We start from the raw sequence: 24,453 nt of genomic DNA, 5'->3' as shown, positions 1-24,453 counted from the left end.
CGCTTTACCTAAGCGTCAGTTAGATGACGCGGGTAGGTTTAGGTCTGGGGTAGGGTTAGGATTAGATAGCGTCATCTAACTGACGTTAAAGGTAAAGCGTCAGTAAGATGACGCCCTAGGATCGCGTCATGTAACTGACACTAAAGGGTGCCTAAAGCGTCGAATATTGAAGCATGGTCAAAATGATTCCCAAGGCGTCAGTTTCATGACGCCTAGGGATGAGAATGGGCTGTGCACCCGCAACTCTTTTATTTTTTCCTGAACTTGAAGCGTTGTTCGCCGAATGCTTAGCTTAGCAAGTTCAGCAACGGTTTATTTTATAACATCCTCGTTTCTGCGCACGCCGTCAAATTGACGTTGCACCCTTTCTTCTGCCCGAATGCTCAGAAGAGCTTTGGTATCTTCGACAGACCAGTACAGGCGATTCTCCATTTCGAGCAGCGATTATTTTGCATGATATAAAAAAGTGAAATGTGCATCTTGCCACAGACCATAACTTTCCCTATAAGACAGATAAACTATGCCTTTTACCTTGAGCACGCCTCTAGCCCGAGCTGGCCCGCTTTGGCCCAAGGTATTCGACGGCCAGAAATCCTGGCCGTTGGCCCCGAGTAAGCCCCGATCAAGCCCCGGAAGTGACAGTGGAAACGCGACTGGCTCTGGCACGCACTATACGGTTCGGCCCGGCAGTGGGAACGCGGCTAGTGACCATTTGGATTTGAGGGGCTGATAGTGATCATGGCCTGTAAGATGTGTGTATTTTGGGGATGTGTGAATTGTCAGTGGGGGAAGTTGTAATTATCTGATTGGTCACCTTGAATGTCTCATATTTATGTTTTAGTCACATGGTCAGGGAAAGGCTAAAAGAAGATTGTAACTGTTGCTCTGACTCTTTATGCTCTGGGTCCCTTTGTCTCTCTCTCTTTACCTCCTCTTCTCTCTCTCTCTCTCTCTCTCTCTCTCTGGTAACATTTTACATATATATGCTGGGTACAAGTTATAATATAATATAATATAATATAATATAGGCCTACAGTATAATATATAGATATAAGTTATAATCATCTCATTCATCTATGTTGTAACTATTTTAAGTTTAACCATAACTATGTTTTGTCATTAAACCTTTTCAATTACAAATAATGTGCTAGTTTTGATTTGGTATTGACTTTTAAGTGCTACTTATTGCCTATATTGTTATTTCAGATCCTCCTTTGAGCAGCTGCAGTTTCAGTTCAGTCACTGTGACTCTGACTGACGGAGGTTTTTGTACGACTCTTTATCACTGTGTGAACACATAATTACTGTTGATCTCGTGTCGACTCATACAGTAATAATGTCCAGCATCTTCAGTCTGGACTCCACTGATGCTCAGAGTGAAATCTGTTCCTTCATATTCTCCATTCCCACTGAATCGACTGAGACTCTCATCATTAAGTTCATCTACAGCATAAATGATGAGTTTAGGAGCTTCTCCGTGTTTCTGCTGATACCAAGCTAAACCCAAGCTATATATCCCAGGATTAGTTTTACACTCTATAGTGGCTTTTTGTCCTTCAGAAACAGTCACAACTTCAGGCTGAGTCACAGTGATTCCTCTGGATGCTGTCGACAACAACATTATATGAGTTTCATCAAATGAAATGAACATTAAAGACTCAGAAATGACGAGCTTTGACTTCTGTTACCTGGAATAAAAGCTGTCAGAATCCAGATGAAGCCGCTGAAGAGATTCATGGTGTGTGTTGGGTTTGTACCGTGGTAAACAGCCGTGTGTTATAAAGTGTGTGAGTCTGAAGGCTATAAACACTCGGAGAGCTGAAACACGTGCCGATGCAAAGTGACTCTCTGAGCAAAAACCAGCTGGAGGAAAACACACATGAACATGAACATGCAGACGAAACTGATCCAGTTTATGCCTTTAATGTGTTTTATTCTCATGATCAATGAGTGTGTTTTCACTTCTTTACAAGTTTAGAAATCATTTCTTCTTTATTCTGCATGAGTCTCTGGTTCAGAGTTCAGACTTTCTGATGAATCGAGTGACAGAGTTTCATCACTAAAAGAAACGAGTATTTCACTGTGAACTCCATGAGAGGTCAAAGGTCATTCCAGAGGTCACAGGTCATCAAAACTTATTCAAATGCTTTGAGAAACACACGATCATTTAGAAACTCCTCAAATGTGTAAATATCACTACAGAGTCTTTCTGATTATATTATTTATTTAGATTTAATAGTTTTCATGCATTAAGAGACATTTAGAGACGATGAGGCTGTTTCTGTGAACGTCACTTCAGTTCAATAATCATGATGTTGAGTCTCATATCAGTGTGTGTGTGTGTGTGTGTGTGTGTGTGTGTGTGTGTGTGTGTGTGTGTGTGTGTGTGTGTGTGTCATTCGTCTCTTTCTCTGCTGGCGTGTGTGTGTGTGTGTTCATTTGAGTGTGACGGAGGTTTTTGTACGATGCTTTCACTAGAATGAAACACTGTGGTACACTTTCGGTGGAGGAACTAAACTGACGATCAGTAAGTCTCTTCTATTCTCTAATAAACATGTATGATATTTGAATTAATCCATTTTATTTTATTTTTAGATTATTTCAGCAAATATTTGTCAACAAAATAATTCATTTATTATAAAAATCTGTATTTAAAAAGCAATTTATCATTTATTTATTTCATCATCTACTTTCATATTTCATATTGTTTTTAAATTATTGGTAACATTTGATTGTATTTTAATGGATGGCAGTATTTTATGGTATATTAAATTATTTATTAATGTATGTAATTGTTTCTATAATTACTGTAATAGTAAACTTAACAAATAAGGGGTTTTTAAATGCCTCCAAAGTTTAATAATACAGACAAAATAACTATAATTGTGTAAGCGTCATCATCAGACAAAGAGAAATTTAGGTAATGAGGATTTAAAAAATCAACAATTCAAAAGGTTAAGTTTGCTGATGATTATGATTGTAAGTATAAACAAAAGGATTTAAAAATAATGTATGGTTGAAACTGCTGAAAATTACGATTGATTGTGAGTATCAAAATTGAAGAATATTTTTTAAAATACAATTAATATTGAAAATTATTATTTAAAATTAATTTCTAAATCGTATGAAGGAATCACAATATATTAATCAATTTTAATGTGGACAATATTTTAAAAAATTAGATTGAGATTAAATTGTTCTGTAACTTCTGAAAAAAATCAAATGAGTATTTGTATTTATTTAATTTTTTATTACATTTTATAATTTATATATTTCATATTATATGTAATATTTAAAATCGAATTATTGCTAATATTTCATTCATTTTATGTATTGACTTTAGTACTTTTAAATCTATTAAATTTATTGTTGATTCATACATAATTTTGTCTTTAATTTTTGGTAAAATTAACAATTAACTTATTTTTAAATGCATGACACAAAATTTGATAATACGGCCAATATGAGTATAATTTTGTCAGGGTCATACAACAAAAAGAAACTTAGTTGAAGAGCATTTAGAAAATTAATCATTTAAACGATTTAAACGATCAAATTTGCTGATGTTAATGTTTATGAGTGTCTGAATAGCAGAATATTTTCAAAACACAATTAATATTGAAAATATAATTTAAATTTGTTTTCTAGATCGTAATGAAATCACAATATAATCATCAATTTACTTGGACAATGTTTTTCAAACTCATTCTGGGGATCATTAAAATGTAACTTGTGAAATGATTAAAGTGAAATGATGGTGATTCTCTGGTGTGTGTGTGTGTGTGTGTGTGTGTGTGTGTGTGTGTGTGTGTGTGTGTGTGTGTGTTTCAGCCGGGCCCTCCGTGTCTCCCTCCGTGTCTCTGCTGGTCTCTGGAGACTCCTCCGCTCTGCTCTGCCTGCTCAGCTCTTACTCTCCACAGGGGGCGACGGTGAGCTGGACGCTGGACGGGTCAGAGGTCACCGAGGGGGTTCAGACCAGCGCAGAGAGCGAGCGGGGCGGTCTCTACAGTCGCAGCAGCGTCCTGAGCCTCAGCAAAGCACGCTGGGAAGGCAGAGAGCGCTTGGTCTGCAGAGGAACACATGCCGGAGCTGCTCACGAGGCCTCGTTCCTCAAGAGCTCCGAGTGCTGATGTTTCTCCAGTGAAGACCAGCGTATCAGAGCGGCACGTGATTTACAGCTCAATACTGAAGCAGTCTGTCAATGTGCTGCCATTGCTGTTCATTCAATAAAGCTTCATCTGAACGCAAGCTTACATGTGTGTGTGACTGCATCATTGATCAGTGTGTCGTTCCTTCAAAGTCCTGCACTAAAGTTTCAGCTGCTTTTGATTGATTGTAATAGTTGAGAACAGCTGCATTCAGCAGTAAATGTCAAATGAAGCTCTTGGGGTTTGAACATGGTCACTGGAGACGAGCTGCTCTATTCTGAGACCATCACAATCACTAAACCTGACAATGCAAATGAGATTTTCTACTGAAACGCTCTGAACTAGAACAGTTTCACTTCTGCTTATGGATTCTTTAGTCAGTTTGTTAATAAGACTTCATCTTTATGAGTTACATGTTGGTTCATCACAACACACACTATATTCACACATGTGTATAAACAAACTGTAATCTTTAATATAAAAAAACGAACTATAAATACATTTCATCTGTACATGGATGTGTTAAATTGCACACACAAAAAAAAAACATCAGTATGAAATGTTTAGATGGTTGAAATGTTGAAATTGATCCAATGTTTGAAAAAGCTGTTATATACAGCACTGTTAAATTACACAATAAATATAAAATACATTATGTTTTTTTGATGGTGGTCGGACTACACCTGGTGGTAATCTGGTCTTTCATTTTAAAATTAATTGTGTAAAGAAATTAATTTAAATTATATAAATTTTCATATGCTCTGAAATTGAGAGTTGTGTTTTGTGATGCTGTTAATAAATGAAGGATGAACTTAAAAAAATCGATAGACTTATTAAACTAATCAAGCAGAACATCTTTATGATGCAGTGATTCAGTTTAGACAGAAGAATGAGGATAAATCATAAATGCAGAAAAACAAAAATATGGTGAAAGATTGAAAAATATCCACTAGAAGATCAAATGTGTCTGAATTTCCTCACAAAGGACTGAAAATATCAGGAGAGAAATGACTTCTGAAAAATCATGATCAAAACTGTCATATATGTGTGTGTTTGAGCAGCTGCAGTTTCAGTTCAGTCACTGTGACTCTGACTGACGGAGGTTTTTGTACGACTCTTTATCACTGTGTGAACACATCTTTACTGTTGATGTAGTGTAAACTCTGACAGTAATAATGTACAGCATCTTCAGTCTGGACTCCACTGATGGTCAGAGTGAAATCTGTTCCTCCTTCTTCTCCATTCCCACTGAATTGACTGAGACTCTCATCATAGAGATCATCTACAGCATAAATGATGAGTTTAGGAGCTTCTCCAGGTTTCTGGAAGTACCAGGACACACAGGGGTTCCAGCCGTAGGATGCGTAGCAAGATGAGGCACTTGTACTGAGTTTACAGCTCATCTCTACAGTTTCTCCTGGTTTGGCAGGTTTCACAGGAGTCTGAGTCACTGTGATCTGAGATCTACAGCCTGAAAAATAAATAATTTCTCAGTTTAAAGTAGGCTATATATTATTTGACATATTGTTAAGCTGTGTAAAAATTATATTATTTAAATGATTTATTTCAAATATAAACTGTTCACCTTGTAGTATAAAACAATATAACAGTGTCCAGATGAAGATGATGATGAAGGTTATTAAGTTATTAAAGACATCGTTTAAATAGTCCGAGTGACTACAGTGGCTCAACCTTAAGTTTATCAAGCGACGAGAATACTTTTTGAGCGCAAAAAAACAAACAAAAATAACGACTTTATTCAAGTATTAATTTCCTTCTCTGTGGGCCTCGAGTGAGTTGGATAGATAGATGGCCACGTAGTATAACTGCACAGCGCTTCTGGTTGAACGTCACCAATAGTGAGCCTATGTGTGACGTACAACACAGACGCGCTTTGAAAAAAATAGCTTAGATGTAGTAGGCTAAACTACTTTTGCCATATTGCTGTAGCTTAGCTTGCTACATTTCCCAGGGTGGAGCTTCAGTGTAGTGAAGCTACATTTAATGTAGAGTAACTGCTAGCTTAGCTCACTATTTTCTAAGTAGCTTGCCCAACGCTGTCTAAATCTGTTCTCATCTGTCATTTATCTGCCCTTACTGGAGATTTGAGCATGTGTAGTTCCTGTATTTGTCCTCTGTGTGTCAGTAGTGTGTGTGAAAGTGTTTGAGCAGCTGCAGTTTCTGTCAGTGTATCAGTTCACTGTGACTGACTGACGGAGGTTTTTGTACGACTCTTTATCACTGTGTGAATGTTTCATCATCCTCACAAAAATTATAATAATCTGTTCTGCAATGGAAACTCATACAGTAATAATGTCCAGCATCTTCAGTCTGGACTCCACTGATGGTCAGAGTGAAATCACTGTTAGATCCACTGCCACTGAATCTAGATGGAGTTCCTGACTGGAGGTTTTTTACATAATAAATCAGGAGTTTAGGAGCTTCTCCAGGTTTCTGTAAGTACCAGAATAAACCTTCATCCCCATCATTCCATCTCCTCACATCTGTACTGGTTTTACATTTGATATTCACAGTTCCTCCTGGTTGTTCTGCTGTTATTGAGGGACTCTGAGTGACGGTGATCTGTCCTCTACACTCTGAAACACACAACAAGAAAATACACTCAAAACTTTGACAATATAGGCCTACTTGAAGAAATGAATTGATATCAAACTTGTGCTCCACAAACCTTGAGCAAACGCTGTGAGAGTCCAGATGAAGATGATGATGAGGGTCATGTTGATGAAGATTGTTGTGTGTGTCAGTGATGAAGTGTTAAACTCACAGCACTATAAACACTCTCACACACTGAAGATCTGATCAATATGCAAACACACTCCACATCATTTCCCTGAAGACAGTCACTCATTAACACACACAAAACACAATTACTGAAGTGAGAACAGTCAAATTAATGTTTTTCATAATATTGTATCCTCTACAATAGCCAAAATGTTAAAAATGATATAATTCAATTCAGTTCTGAATACATCTATAAGACCAACTTTAGTATATTAACCTGAATATCTGCTGTGAGAATATTTTTCCTATTCCTAATATCTGCCCAAATTTTACACCAAATCCATGTGTGTTCCTGCAGTTTATGAACAGACATGAGGATCATCACACACACACGAGTCTCTGTCAGTCACTGAATAACTGAGTTTGATTGAGAGTCACGCATGATATAAACATGTTTCATTTTAATAAATTCAGTTAGTAATTCAGTGATGATGAGCTTCATAAAGGGCGGCAGTGGCTCAGTGGTTCATGTGGGTTGTCTACAAACCGGAAGGTTGGTGCTTCAATCCTCGGTTCCACCTGACCAAGTGTCGAGGTGTCCATGAGCAAGACACCTAACCCCAGCTGCTCCCGACGAGCTGGATGGCGCCTTGCATGGCTGCCGTCGCCCGTCGGTGTATGAATGAGTGAGTGAATGGGTGAATGTGAGGCAAATTGTAAAGCGCTTTGGTGGCCATTGGGTCTGTGAAAGCGCTATATAAATGCAGTCCATTTACCATTTACCATAAAGCTGGGGAAGTCAGTAAGTTTCTGTTGTAATGATTTGACGGTGGAAACACAGCATTCAGAGAGTGAGGATCCAAATGCAGTTTCTTTACAAGTATAATCAAGTCATAGTCCATATATCAGACAGAGTCAAAGCACGTTAACATGTGTTATCATGGAACGAGAAATCCAAGACTCAAAGAGAATCACCAAAAACAAAGAGACTGATCGAGAATTAATTTTGGTTCAACCAAAAAAACAAAAATAAATTGGTTTATTCAATTTAATTTAAAGGTGAACTATGTCGGGGGTTTTTTTACCTTAACTGAACAGCTTCGGAGTCATTGGAATGGTTATATGACTATTTTCAGGTTGAATGGTGGTCTTTTCGCACCCCCCGAGCGCCTGTGAGCGGAAAAAACACCCGTGCAACTTTGGGCCGGCGATCCGCGTCAGGAAGTATCGTGTGATATCAGGTCTCGCGATGTAACGAATTGCTTTACGGCACTGCACACATACACTAAACATTTATAGCCTTCTGTGTATCATACACACCTCAGTGGACATGGCTCCGTGCGTTCATCGGCTTCTTTGAAAACAAATGCACATGACCAGAGGGAGAAGATGGGAGGGGGGGAGAGTCGCCAACGAGTTTTGACGACAGTGTTGTTAAATATCTATTCCGAAGCTGTAGGTTTAGGTTGGATGCATGTTCAATAAATGTTATTTTGTTTCTTTTTGTAGCAAATGTGTTGAATCGAGTCTTATTCTTTCCAACAAATGTAAAGGGATGAGTCACGACCCTAAATAAAAAGACCTTAGTCAGGTGAGACGCCATATTGAATTTAACACAGATGAAAATTAAGCTTTTAAAAACGAGGGATACACTTCTTTAATTTAAGTAATTACTTCACGACTGCTATAATAAAGTACATTCTATATAGTGTGTGTAGTATGAATGTAATACTACATTTCCCATGTTGTCATTATCATGTGACGTACTTCTTTTGTCACATGCTGTTTTTTGCCTACTATATAAGGGAAGTATGTGATTTTGGATGACGCGTATTGTATAAAGGTCATACTTTAAGGAGTTTTTATCTACTGCCTTTTTCGAAAAGAAGTTTACTCATCTGAACAATCGGTATGTTAACAACATTGCAAACCATTAAACTCACTGTTTTATCCCTCACAGCCTCATTTTCATTCCTGCCTAAAAATAAAAATGGCGCTACCCTGACTGAGGTCTGTAGAGCTTCTGAAGCACCTTTTCAGTCTTCTGGTTTGTATTTCCACAGCATTAAGGGAAGTGTCACCGGGGTTAAGGCCAAGGGTTTATTCACCACACTCCGGAGGAGCAGACACCAGAGGACGCCAAGAGGCAGACAACCACAGTGACTTCAAAAGGTAAGTTTTTATTCAGTTTAAACAGGGTAAAAGCAGAGACAGGGACGTTCGTGGCTCTTTGCGTCGTCAGACTCGTCGAATAGGCTCGTGGGACAGACAGTGACTTGCTGCATACTTCCAGACTCAGACCGTAAGTGGAAAGGTAAGGATTCTTCACGGTACAAAGTACTCTTCGTCGGTGCACAATAATGAGACAGTGGTTTAAAAGCTTACTTCATCAGCGATGCTGCATACTTCCAAACTCAGACAGTGAGTAGAAAGGTAAGGTTTCTTCACAGTACAAAGTACTGAGTACAGAAGATCTTACGGATTTATGAATGAACCGCTCGTTTTAAAATCTTCCCTGACATGTTGTTATGAAATCTGCTTCAAACATTACAATGCTCATGTTAACTTTAGTTAACTCTACAACAAGTAAATCCACTTCAGCTAAATACTCTTAGACAGCGGTGCCATAGAAATGTACAGAGTTACCGCAAAAACAGACATTCAAAGACTAAACTCTAAAGATGGCTGCGGGTTTGTTTCTCTGGCGCATAAGGTCTATAGCTAGAGGAGGATCTGAAGACTCTTAAAGGGATATACCAGAATGTGAACTGTATTGTGTGTTTGTGAGCATGAATGTGTTTATGGAATAATGATGTACTTTTTTGTGTGATTCACTGCACTCAAAAAAATTATATTTTGGCTTTACTTAACTTTTTAATGTAAACAGGTTCCACCGGTTCCACATAACTATGTTTCGTTAAACAAACATAATATATTCATGTAACTTCAACATCATGGAATTTGGTCATTTTAAGCGACCCAATTAAACTCTGAGCTAATGAGTTAATTAAGTAAATAACTGAGTGATGATTGAGCATTATTGAAGACACCTGATGTTAACAAGCAGAATCTCTGAAGGAGAAAACCGGAATGTTTAAGTCACCATTATGGAGATAAGTATTTGTTTTAGTTGCTCTTGACCATTAAAGGATAATTCCGGTATTTAACACTTTGAGTCTATTTTCTAGTTTGTTTTGGATGAACTAGAGTGGTGGACTTAGAAATGTTGACGATGGGTCCTGTCTCGACTTTTTGACTATTTTAGAATCGCCTCTGACCGCTTCAGAGTGGATGTCTATGGGCATGCTCAAACATGTCCTTAAAACAACCCTTAACGTTCGTTTTCAAAACTGTGTAACTCACCGAGTGGTTAGTGGTGTTCGTTGATGATTAAAAACAAATATATCGGCGCAATGTATCCTTTCAATCCGTGTTATTTGCTATAGTGGAACTATTTTTTCAGATACCTCACAACCGCGTATAAACTTCCGCTCGATATTTGAGTCTGAAGCATTAGCACACTCCCGGCCACTTGATGGCGACAACCACTTTGCCGCAGTTGCTCAGCTCACGCTAGCCTTCTGAGAGACGGAGAACCGAGCGAAAAGACTACAACCAAATGTAAACAGACCCCTTTCCGTTTCGGAAAAAACACGACAGAAACTGTATTTCGCTACGCTACTTGTTTTGGAACATCAACGAACACCACTAACCACTCGGTGAGTTGCACAGTTTTGAAAACGAACGTTAAGGGTTGTTTTAAGGACATGTTTGAGCATGCCCGTAGACAGCCACTCTGAAGCGCTCAGAGGCGATTCTAAAATAGTCAAAAAGTCGAGACAGGACCCATCGTCAAAATTTCTAAGTCCACCACTCTAGTTCATCCAAAACAAACTAGAAAATAGACTCAAAGTGTTAAATACCGGAATTATCCTTTAACTTATTAACTTTAGATTTTGTTTGGTTGCTGTACATGAGTTATAACAGCCGGATGAACAATAAACAAAGGTCATCTGATGGTGTTGGTTGTGTTTTAACATAATCATTATTTCACAATCATTTGACCTGAGTCACTGAACTTATATTAAACCGAATTTCTGAGTTAAGTTAACCTTACGAATAATAGCAGCATTGTCATTGTAGACCATACTATTTTTAGACATTTCAATGAAATTCAAATGATCAAATCAATAAATAAAAAAGAAACTTCCTAAAAAATATTTTGAGTAGGCACACACAGACATCAAGAATCAGCCTGTGAATCTCAACAATGGTGACAATTATAAAGCATGTTGCAGTGCATTCTGGGTGCCACCAATCAAAACTCATTCATGGCTCCCATCATGCATTGCTGCATGAATAAATAATGAGCTTATGATCTGTTTGTCACCATTGCTGAGATTCATATGCTGATTCTTGATGTCTGTGTGTGCCTACTCAACATATTTTTTAAGAAGTTTATTTTTTATTTCTTGATTTGATCATTTGAATTTCATTGAAAAGCCTAAAAATAGTATGCTCTACAATGACAGTAAGGTAAACTTAACTCAGAAATTGGGTTCAATATAAGTTCAGCGATTGATGTCAAATGATTGTGAAATGATGATTATGTTAAATCACAACCAACACTATCAGATCTCCTTAGTTCATTGTTCATCTGGCTGTTATAACTCATGTACAGCAACCAAACAAAATCTTAAGTTAATGGTCAAGAGCCCAACTAAAACAAATACTTATCTCCATAATGGTGACTTAAACATTCCGGTTTTCTCCTTCAGAGATTCTGCTTGTTAACATCAGGTGTCTTCAATAATGCTCAATCATCACTCAGTTATTCACTTAATTACAGTTTTTTACAATCACTTTGTTACTATTTTCAGAACCTTGATGTCATTTTTCACAACTCTAGACACAAAACTCACATCCAATGATCAAAAATGATTTTCAAAACTCTAACCCTTTTCTCAATTGCTTGGATACAATACACATAAAACTTAGATCATTTGTTCATTCAACAAAGATCACCTGTTCAATATGACACAACTTAACATCAAAGTACTACTATTTCAAAAGGCAATTCACACATTACATTTCAAATGAGTGTCTATTCATTTCCTTACAATGATCTAACTATCAATTGATACAGCTGCTCAAAATGATAAGTAACTGTTGCATTACTCTTAATGCATAGTTGTATGGAAACAGACACACAATCTTCCATGTTTACAGTAAATCATGAAAGTTTCAAGATAATGAGATTCATTGTCACCAATTAGCATGGAGCATGAACCAATTAGACTACAATATCCATGGATGTAGCCTAATATTTTATCATACTGTAATGCTTCATCAGACACTGTGTCTATGGTGCCAAATACTGTACCACCTTTTCAGACTATGTACAGTATTGACAGTACAGTACTGTATAGATGCAGGCCCTTGTAACTGCGTGTCCAATTCTGCCAATCACAGCAGAGCAGTGTCAGGCCTGGACTCGCCATGCCAAAGGTTTTTTCCAAGATGTCATTTTCCAACATCCATTGTGATGTAGATGAGAACCTGTGGCCAAATCCACAACACAGAGTTGATGACAGTGTAGAAGTACAGTAATCCCTCCTGTTTAGTTTCTTACAGCAAGTTGAGGAACACTGCATTTGATGTTTTACAGTACTGTCTTTTCTTTTCTATTTCATAGCTAATTATTTTTGCTTTGATTCAAAAAACCATGTTGTGATTGTACTGTAGTGTTTTGCATCAATATATTACAAACTTTGTTCACAATGATTCCACTGTGTCTGTAATATTCTCTCTACTACTGCAGTACTTTTACAGAGATGTATTTACTGTACATGTAGTACCATAATGAAACCTGTATCACCTATTTTGCTCTACAATATTTAATGATTGTACGAACAATGACACAGTGAAACTATCGGTTGCTTGTGTGTGGGTGATCTATAGTTATGTTTCAATGGTATTTCACAGTTAATTTGTTTTTTGAACTAATGATTGTGCAAGTGCAAGATTTCTTTAAAGATGTGAATGCACAATGCAATGTTTTGAACATTAGACAGCCTGTGTTACAAGTGATTATCGTTTTGAGTTTTGTGTCTAGAGTTTTGAAAAATGACATCAAGGTTCTGAAAATAGTAGCAAAGTGATTGTAAAAAACTGTAACTCATTAGCTCAGAGTTTAATTGGGTCGCTTAAAATGACCAAATTCCATGATGTTGAAGTTACATGAACATATTATGTTTGTTTAACGAAACATAGTTATGTGGAACCGGTGGAACCTGTTTACATAAAAAAATTAAGTAAAGCCAACATATCATTTTTTTGAGTGTGGATCAGGGCTTAAGCTCACATTTGATAAATAAACTTCAGTCAGTGGAGCGTGAAAACACCTGCAGAAACATGATGAAACAAGAACATGCGGACAAATTATGAACCTCACAAATATAGTATTTGATAAATATAATAAGATTAAGAGTGTTATAGATTAAAGTATTTAGCATGTAAAAAACTGAAATGAAAGTTTTATATTTCATTTATTATCCATGAAAATCCTCACCATGAGTGTGTGTGTTTGAGCAGCTGCAGTTTCAGTTCTACCAGAAAGACTCGGGAGATAAGATACTGTACAATAATGCATTTTATTAACAGCCCAGCAAGCCATATATGCAATAAAGTTCTTTGGCGTAGGCCCCGTCCATAACTCGCGATCCGAGGGTACGGATTCTGCATATCCTGCCTGAAGATGAAGGCAGGGGCGCAGCCGACCCCCCCTTGGGGTTTTGGAAGGGACCGACCTGGTGGTGGTGGAAAGGATGGAACGAAGACCGTCTTGGTGGAGGTGGGGAGGATGGTGGAAAGTGAAAGCGCCAGCATCTGCGAACTCAGACGAGTGTAAGTAAGGATCTTTTATACTTCACGTATTAGAACGCGATTGGATAGATGAGAAGGTAATACATGACGTAACAATTGAGTCTTCCTGGCGGAACTTACGCTACGCTTTCATTTCAGTCACTGTGACTCTGACTGACGGAGGTTTTTGTACGACTCTTTATCACTGTGTGAACACACCACCACTGTGATAACTCTGACAGTAATAATGTCCAGCATCTTCAGTCTGGACTCCACTGATGCTCAGAGTGAAATCACTGTTAGATCCACTGCCACTGAATCTAGATGGAGTTCCTGACTGGAGGCGGTTTGTGTAATAAATCAGGAGTTTAGGAGCTTCTCCAGGTTTCTGTAAGTACCAGGCTAAGATATCAACAGAACCACTCCTGTACACATCACTGCTGGTTTTACATTTGATATTCACAGTTCCTCCTGGTTGTTCTGCTGTTATTGAGGGACTCTGAGTGACGGTGATCTGTCCTCCACACTCTGAAACACACAACAAGAAAATCACCAGAATAAATGAATGATCTTTGCTAAAACAAGTCAATGTAAAGTAGTAAAAGAGTCACCGTTGAGGAGCAGCAGCAGAGAGCAGAAGATCAGTGTGTGTGTCGTCATCTTTACTGGGAATGAGTGAAGCTGAAGGACAGAGATGTGGGATTCACAGTCGGACAGACGCTCTGATATTGAGCTTCAGTCACAGGGGAGGGACACACACATTCAAAGCCGTTTCCTCTCTAATGTGACACAGTCACTGACAGAAGAGCAGAACTGACACACATCACAATTAAAACCTTCATTTCCCCTCATCAAACACTCAACTGATGTTAGTTTGCATCATTGTTATTCACGTTCAGCAACGGCACAGAAATGGATGTTGGGAGTAACTAAAGGATGAGGAATCGAAGGATGTTTTATTTGTATATTATAATCTTCTTAATCACTCGATCGTCCCTTTAAAGCGTCATCAGCTGCACTCAAGGAATTTGTCCTCGTGTTTTTAAGTTTGGTTAAGAAATTCATAAATGACAATAAAGCCAGATGTCCTGTTGAAATATGTGAGATGTATGATTGATTTAAACTGCATAAATGAAATGATTGTGACAGATGTGAAGGGGAGAATTCATACGCATGTCAGTTTCTTCTTCTTCCGCATGATACACCTGTGCATCCATCATTTGTCTGAATCTGTTAATTATGAAAATTGAGCTGCATATGAGTGACAGAGGCATTATGACGAACTCCACATTGGCAAAGGTCAGAGGTAATCTCAGAGGTCACAGGTCAAGTTGAAGTTGTAACAGTGCTTGAACGCTCTGAAAACACAATTTTACACCATAAATTAACATTTAGTAATTCTCCAAGAACACTAGCATCACACCTCCGTTTTAGATACATATTTCTGTGCCGTTATTGCTTCATGATTTGACTTTTTCACTAGGAAAATGAAAGTCTATTATTAATATAAGGCGGTAACGGACAAACTGAAATCACTCGATCTCAATCATGTCACTGATATATAAAAGCACAAACTCTCACAGCTGAGCAGATCCAGATTACAACACATTTATATTCTCCAGAAAGTAGGAATATGAGAACAAACACAAAACCCTGCAGAACAAACTAAACAATTTAAAGTGTAAGAGAAGGAAGACACAAATAATAATAAAAATCAATAAAATCGATTCTGATAGAGACTCTGACAGAGACATTGATGGGGTTTTTAGTTGTTTCTCTCAAGTAAGTCTTTGACTTCTGACCTGTAGAATTATTAATTATTAGTGTCAGATTAATTTAGATGGTTTTATTTCAGATGCAAGTGTGACGATGTTATTTCAGATCCTCCTTTGAGCAGCTGCAGTTTCAGTTCAGTCACTGTGACTCTGACTGACCGAGGTTTTTGTACGACTCTTTATCACTGTGTGAACACATAACCACTGTGATAACTCTGACAGTAATAATGTCCAGCATCTTCAGTCTGGACTCCACTGATGGTCAGAGTGAAATCACTGTTAGATCCACTGCCACTGAATCTAGATGGAGTTCCTGACTGGAGGCGGTTTGTGTAATAAATCAGGAGTTTAGGAGCTTCTCCAGGTTTCTGTAAGTACCAGGATAAATAATGATAAGAACCACCCCAGGCCACATCTCTGCTGGTTTTACATTTGATATTCACAGTTCCTCCTGGTTGTTCTGCTGTTATTGAGGGACTCTGAGTGACGGTGATCTGTCCTCTACACTCTGAAACACACAACAAGAAAATACACTCAAAACTTTGACAATATACTTGAAGAAATGAATTGATATCAAACTTGGGCTCCACAAACCTTGAGCAAACGCTGTGAGAGTCCAGATGAAGATGATGATGAAGGTCATGTTGATGAAGATTGTTGTGTGTGTCAGTGATGAAGTGTTAAACTCACAGCACTATAACACACACTGAAGATCTGATCAATATGCAAACACACTCCACATCATTTCCCTGAAGACAGTCACTCATTAACAGACACAAAACACAATTACTGAAGTGAGAACAGAGTAAATATCAGTCTTTTTTTCAATCTTCTAATAGCCAAACTGTTAAAAATGATATAATTCAGTGAATACATTTACAAGACCAACTTTAGTATATTAACCTGAATATCTGCTGTGAGATTTTCTTTACCGTAGTTGGATTGAAATGTCGCTGTTAATCCCCAAATTTTACACCAAATCCATGTGTGTTCCTGCAGTTTATGATCAGACATGAGGATCATCACACACTTTGCTTAATGGATTTGCACTTTTTCCCAGAGTCCTTCATCCAAACTTCCTCCTGTTCCTCGACGAGGTGTGAACTCCTGAATCTATAACTCTAGTCAATGCAAACTCCTATTGTAAGTTGATTCTCCACATCGGGGATGTTTTGTCTCTGTCTGAGAACTGAAGGACAACGCCTCAAGAGCCTCGGGGGATTTTGTAGATCGGTCTGTGATGCTGAACGTCCTCAAGACACTCGGCATCATGTGTTTTTCTAATGTCAGGTAGACTATATGCATCTTTTACTCTTTATCGCTGAGCATTTGATGTTTTGTATTGATTATATTTGAGTTGATTATGTAATTGGCACGATGCATTTACCTGACTTATAATCAATTGTTACATTTGGATTTATTTTGACTCACTCTGAATGAAACTATTAACTGTAGGTTACATTTAGTCCATAACAGCACACTTCTACGCTCAGGTTAGTGATGGACTGGCATATATGTCAAGCAGAGGAGCAGCCGACTGAAGTTTCAGAGGTCCGGCTAACACATCCGGCATTAGTCATGTATAGTTCAGAACAACAGTGTTGTTAGACCGATCTAAACAGAGTGAGCATTATTCTGACTAACTGTGTGTGGGAAACCACGGCATAATTAGACAAAGTTACCATTAGAAGTGGTTAAGTTGGTCAGCTTAGTTCTATAGTAATGGTCGTGGCCTCTGGTTAGATATAATCTTACATTACAGTTTTTTACAATCACTTTGCTACTATTTTCAGAACCTTGATGTCATTTTTTAAAACTCTAGACACAAAACTCAAAACGATAATCACTTGTAACACAGGCTGTCTAATGTTCAAAACATTGCATTGTGCATTCACATCTTTAAATAAATCTTGCACTTGCACAATCATTAGTTCAAAAAACAAATTAACTGTGGAATACCATTGAAACACAACTATAGATCACCCACACACAAGCAACCGATAGTTTCACTGTGTCATTGTTCGTACAATCATTAAATATTGTAGAGCAAAATAGGTGATACAGGTTTCATTATGGTACTACATGTACAGTAAATACATCTCTGTAAAAGTACTGCAGTAGTAGAGAGAATATTACAGACACAGTGGAATCATTGTGAACAAAGTTTGTAATATATTGATGCAAAACACTACAGTACAATCACAACATGGTTTTTTGAATCAAAGCAAAAATAATTAGCTATGAAATAGAAAAGAAAAGACAGTACTGTAAAACATCAAATGCAGTGTTCCTCAACTTGCTGTAAGAAACTAAACAGGAGGGATTACTGTACTTCTACACTGTCATCAACTCTGTGTTGTGGATTTGGCCACAGGTTCTCATCTACATCACAATGGATGTTGGAAAATGACATCTTGGAAAAAACCTTTGGCATGGCGAGTCCAGGCCTGACACTGCTCTGCTGTGATTGGCAGAATTGGACACGCAGTTACAAGGGCCTGCATATATACAGTACTGTACTGTCAATACTGTACATAGTCTGAAAAGGTGGTACAGTATTTGGCACCATAGACACAGTGTCTGATGAAGCATTACAGTATGATAAAATATTAGGCTACATCCATGGATATTGTAGTCTAATTGGTTCATGCTCCATGCTAATTGGTGACAATGAATCTCATTATCTTGAAACTTTCATGATTTACTGTAAACATGGAAGATTGTGTGTCTGTTTCCATACAACTATGCATTAAGAGTAATGCAACAGTTACTTATCATTTTGAGCAGTTGTATCAATTGATAGTTAGATCATTGTAAGGAAATGAATAGACACTCATTTGAAATGTAATGTGTGAATTGCCTTTTGAAATAGTAGTACTTTGATGTTAAGTTGTGTCATATTGAACAGGTGATCTTTGTTGAATGAACAAATGATCTAAGTTTTATGTGTATTGTATCCAAGCAATTGAAAAAAGGGTTAGAGTTTTGAAAAATGTGCTTTTTGATCATTGGATGTGAGTTTTGTGTCTAGAGTTGTGAAAAATGACATCAAGGTTCTGAAAATAGTAACAAAGTGATTGTAAAAAACTGTATTAAGTCTGTTCAGATCTATGGAGACTAAATAACTGATTAAACTGATCAAGCAGGACATATTTAAGATTCACTTTAGAAAGAAGAATATATTAATCATGAATGCAGAAAATCGAATAAAAAAATGTGGTGAAAGATTAAAAAATATCCACTGAAGTGAAAAACAAAAGTGACTGAATTTCTACATGAAGGATGTATTAGGAAACATGAGACAAATATGACTTTGAAAAATTACAATAAAAATGTTAAAAAACTGTTGAATCTCAACAAAGTGATGTTCAATAAGATCATATTGAGTCGTTTTTTCACTGTTTGTGTGAAAGTGTGTGTGTGTGTGTGTGTGTGTGTGTGTGTGTGTGTGTGTGTGTGTGTGTGTGTGTGTGTGTGTGTGTGTGTGTGTGTGTGTGTGTGTGTTCAGCCGGGCCCTCCGTGTCTCCCTCCGTGTCTCTGCTGGTCTCTGGAGACTCCTCCGCTCTGCTCTGCCTGCTCAGCTCTTACTCTCCACAGGGGGCGACGGTGAGCTGGACGCTGGACGGGTCAGAGGTCACCGAGGGGGTTCAGACCAGCGCAGAGAGCGAGCGGGGCGGTCTCTACAGTCGCAGCAGCGTCCTGAGCCTCAGCAAAGCACGCTGGGAAGGCAGAGAGCGCTTGGTCTGCAGAGGAACACATGCCGGAGCTGCTCACGAGGCCTCGTTCCTCAAGAGCTCCGAGTGCTGATGTTTCTCCAGTGAAGACCAGCGGATCTGAGCGGCATGTGATTTACAGCTCAATACTGAAGCAGTCTGTCAATGTGCTGCCATTGCTGTTCATTCAATAAAGCTTCATCTGAACGCAAGCGCACATGTGTGTGTGACTGCATCATTGATCAGTGTGTCGTTCCTTCAAAGTCCTGCACTAAAGTTTCAGCTGCTTTTGATTGGTTGTAATAGTTGAGAACAGCTGCATTCAGCAGTAAATGTCAAATGAAGCTCTTGGGGTTTGAACATGGTCACTGGAGACGAGCTGCTCTATTCTGAGACCGTCACAATCACTAAACCTGACAATGCAAATTAGATTTTCACCTCAAACTCACAGTTTCTCTCTTTTACTGGTTCAACGCTCTGAACTGGAACAGTTTCACTTCTGCTGATGGAGGGATGAGTTATGAATAATAATTTCATTAGTTTGAGATGGAGCTTGAAAAAAGGCTCAAGTTTCCATATTTATGTAGCTGGTGTTACACAATTACTTTACTGTGTAGTTTAATGTACAAAAAAAAAACACAAAATATTGCGCCACTGTTGTTTGTTTGATTTATATCAGTTTACACACTCAGTTTTCTCTGATTCTGAGAATATTAGAGTCAAACTCGTCTGTCACAGATCAGATCACAGTCTAATAGAGTTAATTTCAGTCATAAGTCATTTTGTGCACATGTGTAGTTCCTGTGTGTGTGTGTCATTAATTTAATAAATCAATCGACTTATTAAACTGCTCAACATATATTAAGATGCTGATGATGCAGTTTATAAAAAAATAATATATTAAATCATAAATGCAGAAAATCAAAAGGATTGAAGAATATCCAAATCAAAAGTGACTGAATTTGTAATATAAACATGAGACAAATATGACTTCTGAAAATCATGAGTGTGTTTGAGCAGCTGCAGTTTCAGTTCAGTCACTGTGACTCTGACTGACGGAGGTTTTTGTACGACTCTTTATCACTGTGTGAACACATGATCACCACTGTCGGTCTCATGATAACTCTGACAGTAATAATGTCCAGCATCTTCAGTCTGGACTCCACTGATGCTCAGAGTGAAATCACTGTTAGATCCACTGCCACTGAATCTAGATGGAGTTCCTGACTGGAGGCGGTTTGTGTAATAAATCAGGAGTTTAGGAGCTTCTCCAGGTTTCTGTAAGTACCAGCTGAAAAGGTATGTCCCAGAAACATCATACACATTACTGCTGGTTTTACAGTTGATATTCACAGTTCCTCCTGGTTGTTCTGCTGTTATTGAGGGACTCTGAGTGACGGTGATCTGTCCTCTACACTCTGAAACACACAACAAGAAAATACACTCAAAACTTTGACAATATACTTGAAGAAATGAATTGATATCAAACTTGTGCTCCACAAACCTTGAGCAAACGCTGTGAGAGTCCAGATGAAGATGATGATGAAGGTCATGTTGATGAAGATTGTTGTGTGTGTCAGTGATGAAGTGTTAAACTCACAGCACTATAAACACTCTCACACACTGAAGATCTGATCAATATGCAAATAAACACACCCTTTATTTAAATGATGCTGTAAATGAAAGTTCAGGAGCTCGTTCTTCTCATCCTGTCAAACACAACATCAACTATATCAGGTAATTATCATGATTCGCCAATAAGTGTGAACTTTAAAAACTTACAATAATCATAGGCATAGTTTTTATCATTAATGATGTGCTATCCTCACTTCATACCATTTTATAATATATAATTTTTGCTTTATACTTAAATTGAGTTTGCTTCTGATGAACTTTGCAACTTTAAAACTGTTATGTAACTTGCATCAACACTGAACTCATTTGAGCTGAATAATGACACTATTGCTTTACAGCTGAAATTGTATTAGTTTAATTATTGACTTATTTTGCAACTTTAAAGTCGACATGATATGGAAGTTCCTCTAGTCTCTTCCTCCCTATTGTGACGTATAATCAAAAAAATATAGATATAGAAAGACGATTCACTGTTAAGGAACATTTTCACATTGTTTCTCAGAAGCAGAAGTCGTCATAGCTGAGTACAATTTTACAGTGGTGAATAAGAATATACATTAAATATTTTTTGTGTTCCAACTTTGAACTCAACAACAGTGTTTTCACAACTTTCAGATTGTTAATGGCAGTCAGAAGAGAGAACGATGTCAACTTTACCATCACTCCCACAGCCATTAGAAACACCCTCACAGCAGCGTAACGGCATTAACTAGTTTTTTTATGTTGTTGTTTTTTAATTTGATGCAAAAAAATACTACTTATAGTGTTATAAATGCACATTAAAAAAAATTGGAAACATAAAAAACGTTGCACGATTTACGATGCTGATGAACGTGAAAAGAGTCTTGGATGCCTGAAACTGCTAACCGGAGGAGTTGCAAATATAGCCGTCGAGTGAACCGACTTTCCTTGAAAGGGACTTTTGTATAATCGGGTGAAACGCTTCTGGAACAAGAACAAATGTTGGGCGGGGCTTGATTATGTCTGTGGGGAATTGATTGGATGATCGTGGTTTGCTATTGGTGGATCTCATGTGAGTGACAGGTTGCCCCGCCCTCGTCATCAGAGAAGAGATGCTGCTGCAAGAGGAAGGGGTTATTTTTATGAAAGATTATGAGGCACATTAATTTTAAAAAAGTTGTGCATGGATAAATCATTTCTAATAAAAACTGCAATATTCCATAAAAAAACAAACAAGAATTGTACATTTGATTTAATGATAATTAATAATAGTTACATTTATATAGTGCTTTTCAGGGTACTTTGCATAGAGAGGGGGGGAGGGGGGGGAGGGGGGGGGGGGTTGTTTCAACCACCTATATTCCTCAACCACCACCAATGTGCAGCACCACCTGGATGATGCAACGGCAGCCATAATGCACCAGAACGCCCACCACACACACACACACACACCAGCTTATGGGTGGAGAGGAGACAGAGATGAAGCCGTATATCAGTATATGAGGATGATTAGGAGGCCATGATGGACAGAGGCCAATGGGCAAATTTGGCCAGGATGCCTGGGTTACACCCCTACTCTTTTTTCCCGAAGGACATCCTGGGATTTTTTATGAACACAGAGAGTCAGGATCTCGGTTTAACGTCTCATCTGAAGGACGGTGCTCTTTGACAGTATAGTGTCCCCGTCACTATACCGCCCCCTGCTGGCCTCACTAACACCTCTTCCAGCAGCAACCTAGTTTTCCCAAAAGATCTCTTGTCCAGGACCTGACCAGGCCCAATCCTGCTTAGCTTCAGTGGACAACCAGTCTTGGGCTACAAGGGGGATAACAGGCTGATGACTTTAAACACAACTGAATCTGGGATTTTTGAAAACTCATGCTTGCAATGGAAGTTTGGCAGGCAAGACAGAAGCACCTTTAACGTTTAAAATTATGTATCACATTATTTGGAAAGTGTAATTGTTAAACATTACACATTTTATAGCTTCATCAAGTTTCTCAAATTGCTGAAAAAAAGCCTGTTTAAGGAAGGGTGAAAAGATTTTAAAAAATGTGATAGAAGATAGATGTCAGACCAGGTCTCATCTTACAGGATGTTGAATGGAAATGCAAACGAGTTGCACTAAAATGAACTCTATGAAACTGCATGTGATAAGATGTTATGATAAGAGCTGCTGTTTACTGCACTGGATGATTCAGCTAAATACTGAAGATATAGTGGATGGACCAAATGTGAACGTTTAAGAATCTACTCTGCACACTTATGCAATTTAAATGAGAAAGCCTTGTTGTTTTGAATTTTATTACAAGTTAAAGTAGGAGTTAGAAAGTGAGCAGCCAGTGCAAGTCACCTTTATTTATATAGCGCTATATACAATACAGATTGTTTCAAAGCAGCTTTACAGTGAGAACAGGAAAATGATTCAGTGATGCAAAACAGAATTCATTTTGGTTGAAGAGAATAGTGTCATTGTTCGGCTGAAGTCAGTTCAGTGTTGATTCAGTTCTGTTGTAAAGATCATCAATTATTATTTTAGTTAATTTAATCTATAAATCAGCTTTGGAGAAAACAGTAATGTCATTGTCCAGCTCAGTTCAGTTCTCATCTAATAGTGTCAGTTGCAGTCAAATCAATAATATTGTTGAATATTAAGTATTCTCAAATAAGTGTCAAATCGTGCAAGATCATTTTGTCTATTGATTGGCTTCTGCTCTTCACAAATGTTTCTCATCCACTTTGAGAAGCCTGATAAAACTAGTTAAAATCAGTTCAGTTTCTATATAGAGCCCTAAATGGTTCTGTCAGACGCTTCATATATAAAACCTTTTAGATCAGGGGTCTCCAGCCCTGCTAATTTTCCAAGTAACCCTGAACACCTTGATTAGCAAACTGAGCATGCTTCTCAAACAGAAGACTGCTTCTTAGTGTAATGGACGTAGGCCAGTAAGAGCTGAGCGTGTAAAACTCACTCCCCTGGCTTCAAAAGGCGCCCTATAGCGACTAATGCTAGAGACTGCGGCCTTTAGCGTCATTTTTAGCGGCTCTGCCTCCCATGTCGGAGATGCCGGTTCGAGTCCCTCTTGTAGAGGGTCGACTAGGACCGGTTACATTTGGTGCCGTGACCTGGATGTGAGTTAGGTTTAGAGGGGTGAGTGTAACAGATGTAGGCCAGTAAGAGCTGTGCGTGTAAACCTCACTCGCCTGGCTTTAAAAGGCGTGTTAGTGGCTGCGGTCTTTAGTGTCATTGTTAGCACGTCCGCCTCCTATGTTCGATTCCCGCTTAGAGCATGTTGAGTATGACCGGTTAGAATTGGTGCCATGACTCGTAAATTAGTGAGGTTTAGGGGGTAAGTGTAATGGACGTTGGCCAGTTGTAAACCTCACTCTACTTGACTCAAGAGATGTTTTAGTGGCTGCAGTCTTTAGCATCCTTGTCCCACGTCGGAGACCCCAGTTCAAATCCCGCTCTGAGCTGGTCGAGTAGGACCTGTTACACTATGCCAAGTCATTAACTGGCACTGAAGGCCGTCTCAATTTGAAGAATCCTTGGAAGGCTGTCTTCGTCCTTTATTCGGTTCATGAAGTCAAGTGCATCAAGTGTATCCTTTGCTT

At 38.3% G+C, this 24,453-nt stretch overlaps 7 gene segments (V, D, J or C); 1 reads left to right on the top strand and 6 right to left on the bottom strand.

The window, feature by feature from the left end:
- Positions 1-1,201: 1,201 nt before the first annotated feature.
- Positions 1,202-1,879, bottom strand: LOC130096961 (immunoglobulin kappa variable 1-12-like). The segment is given in 2 exon segments: positions 1,202-1,605; positions 1,689-1,879. Coding segments are annotated over 2 exon segments (372 nt in total).
- A 600-nt stretch (positions 1,880-2,479) lies between these two features.
- Positions 2,480-4,174, top strand: LOC130097048 (Ig lambda-2 chain C region-like). The segment is given in 2 exon segments: positions 2,480-2,492; positions 3,832-4,174. Coding segments are annotated over 2 exon segments (312 nt in total).
- A 1,032-nt stretch (positions 4,175-5,206) lies between these two features.
- On the bottom strand, positions 5,207-6,261 carry LOC130097047 (Ig kappa chain V region 3547-like). The segment is given in 2 exon segments: positions 5,207-5,605; positions 6,247-6,261. Coding segments are annotated over 2 exon segments (351 nt in total).
- Positions 6,262-6,386: 125 nt separating this feature from the next.
- On the bottom strand, positions 6,387-7,030 carry LOC130097046 (Ig kappa chain V region 4135-like). The segment is given in 2 exon segments: positions 6,387-6,745; positions 6,838-7,030. Coding segments are annotated over 2 exon segments (408 nt in total).
- A 6,926-nt stretch (positions 7,031-13,956) lies between these two features.
- On the bottom strand, positions 13,957-14,414 carry LOC130097045 (immunoglobulin kappa variable 4-1-like). The segment is given in 2 exon segments: positions 13,957-14,282; positions 14,366-14,414. Coding segments are annotated over 2 exon segments (375 nt in total).
- A 1,176-nt stretch (positions 14,415-15,590) lies between these two features.
- On the bottom strand, positions 15,591-16,218 carry LOC130096953 (Ig kappa chain V region K-25-like). The segment is given in 2 exon segments: positions 15,591-16,037; positions 16,124-16,218. Coding segments are annotated over 2 exon segments (375 nt in total).
- A 4,065-nt stretch (positions 16,219-20,283) lies between these two features.
- LOC130096947 (Ig kappa chain V region K16-167-like) lies at positions 20,284-20,886 on the bottom strand. The segment is given in 2 exon segments: positions 20,284-20,660; positions 20,747-20,886. Coding segments are annotated over 2 exon segments (387 nt in total).
- Between the last annotated feature and the right edge of the window lie 3,567 nt (positions 20,887-24,453).

The sequence above is a fragment of the Rhinichthys klamathensis genome, unplaced genomic scaffold, assembly GCF_029890125.1.
Source record: "Rhinichthys klamathensis goyatoka isolate OS25496 unplaced genomic scaffold, OSU_Roscu_1.1 h1tg000209l_1, whole genome shotgun sequence".
Classification (NCBI taxonomy): domain Eukaryota; kingdom Metazoa; phylum Chordata; class Actinopteri; order Cypriniformes; family Leuciscidae; genus Rhinichthys; species Rhinichthys klamathensis.
This window is presented reverse-complemented; position numbering and strand designations above follow the sequence as displayed.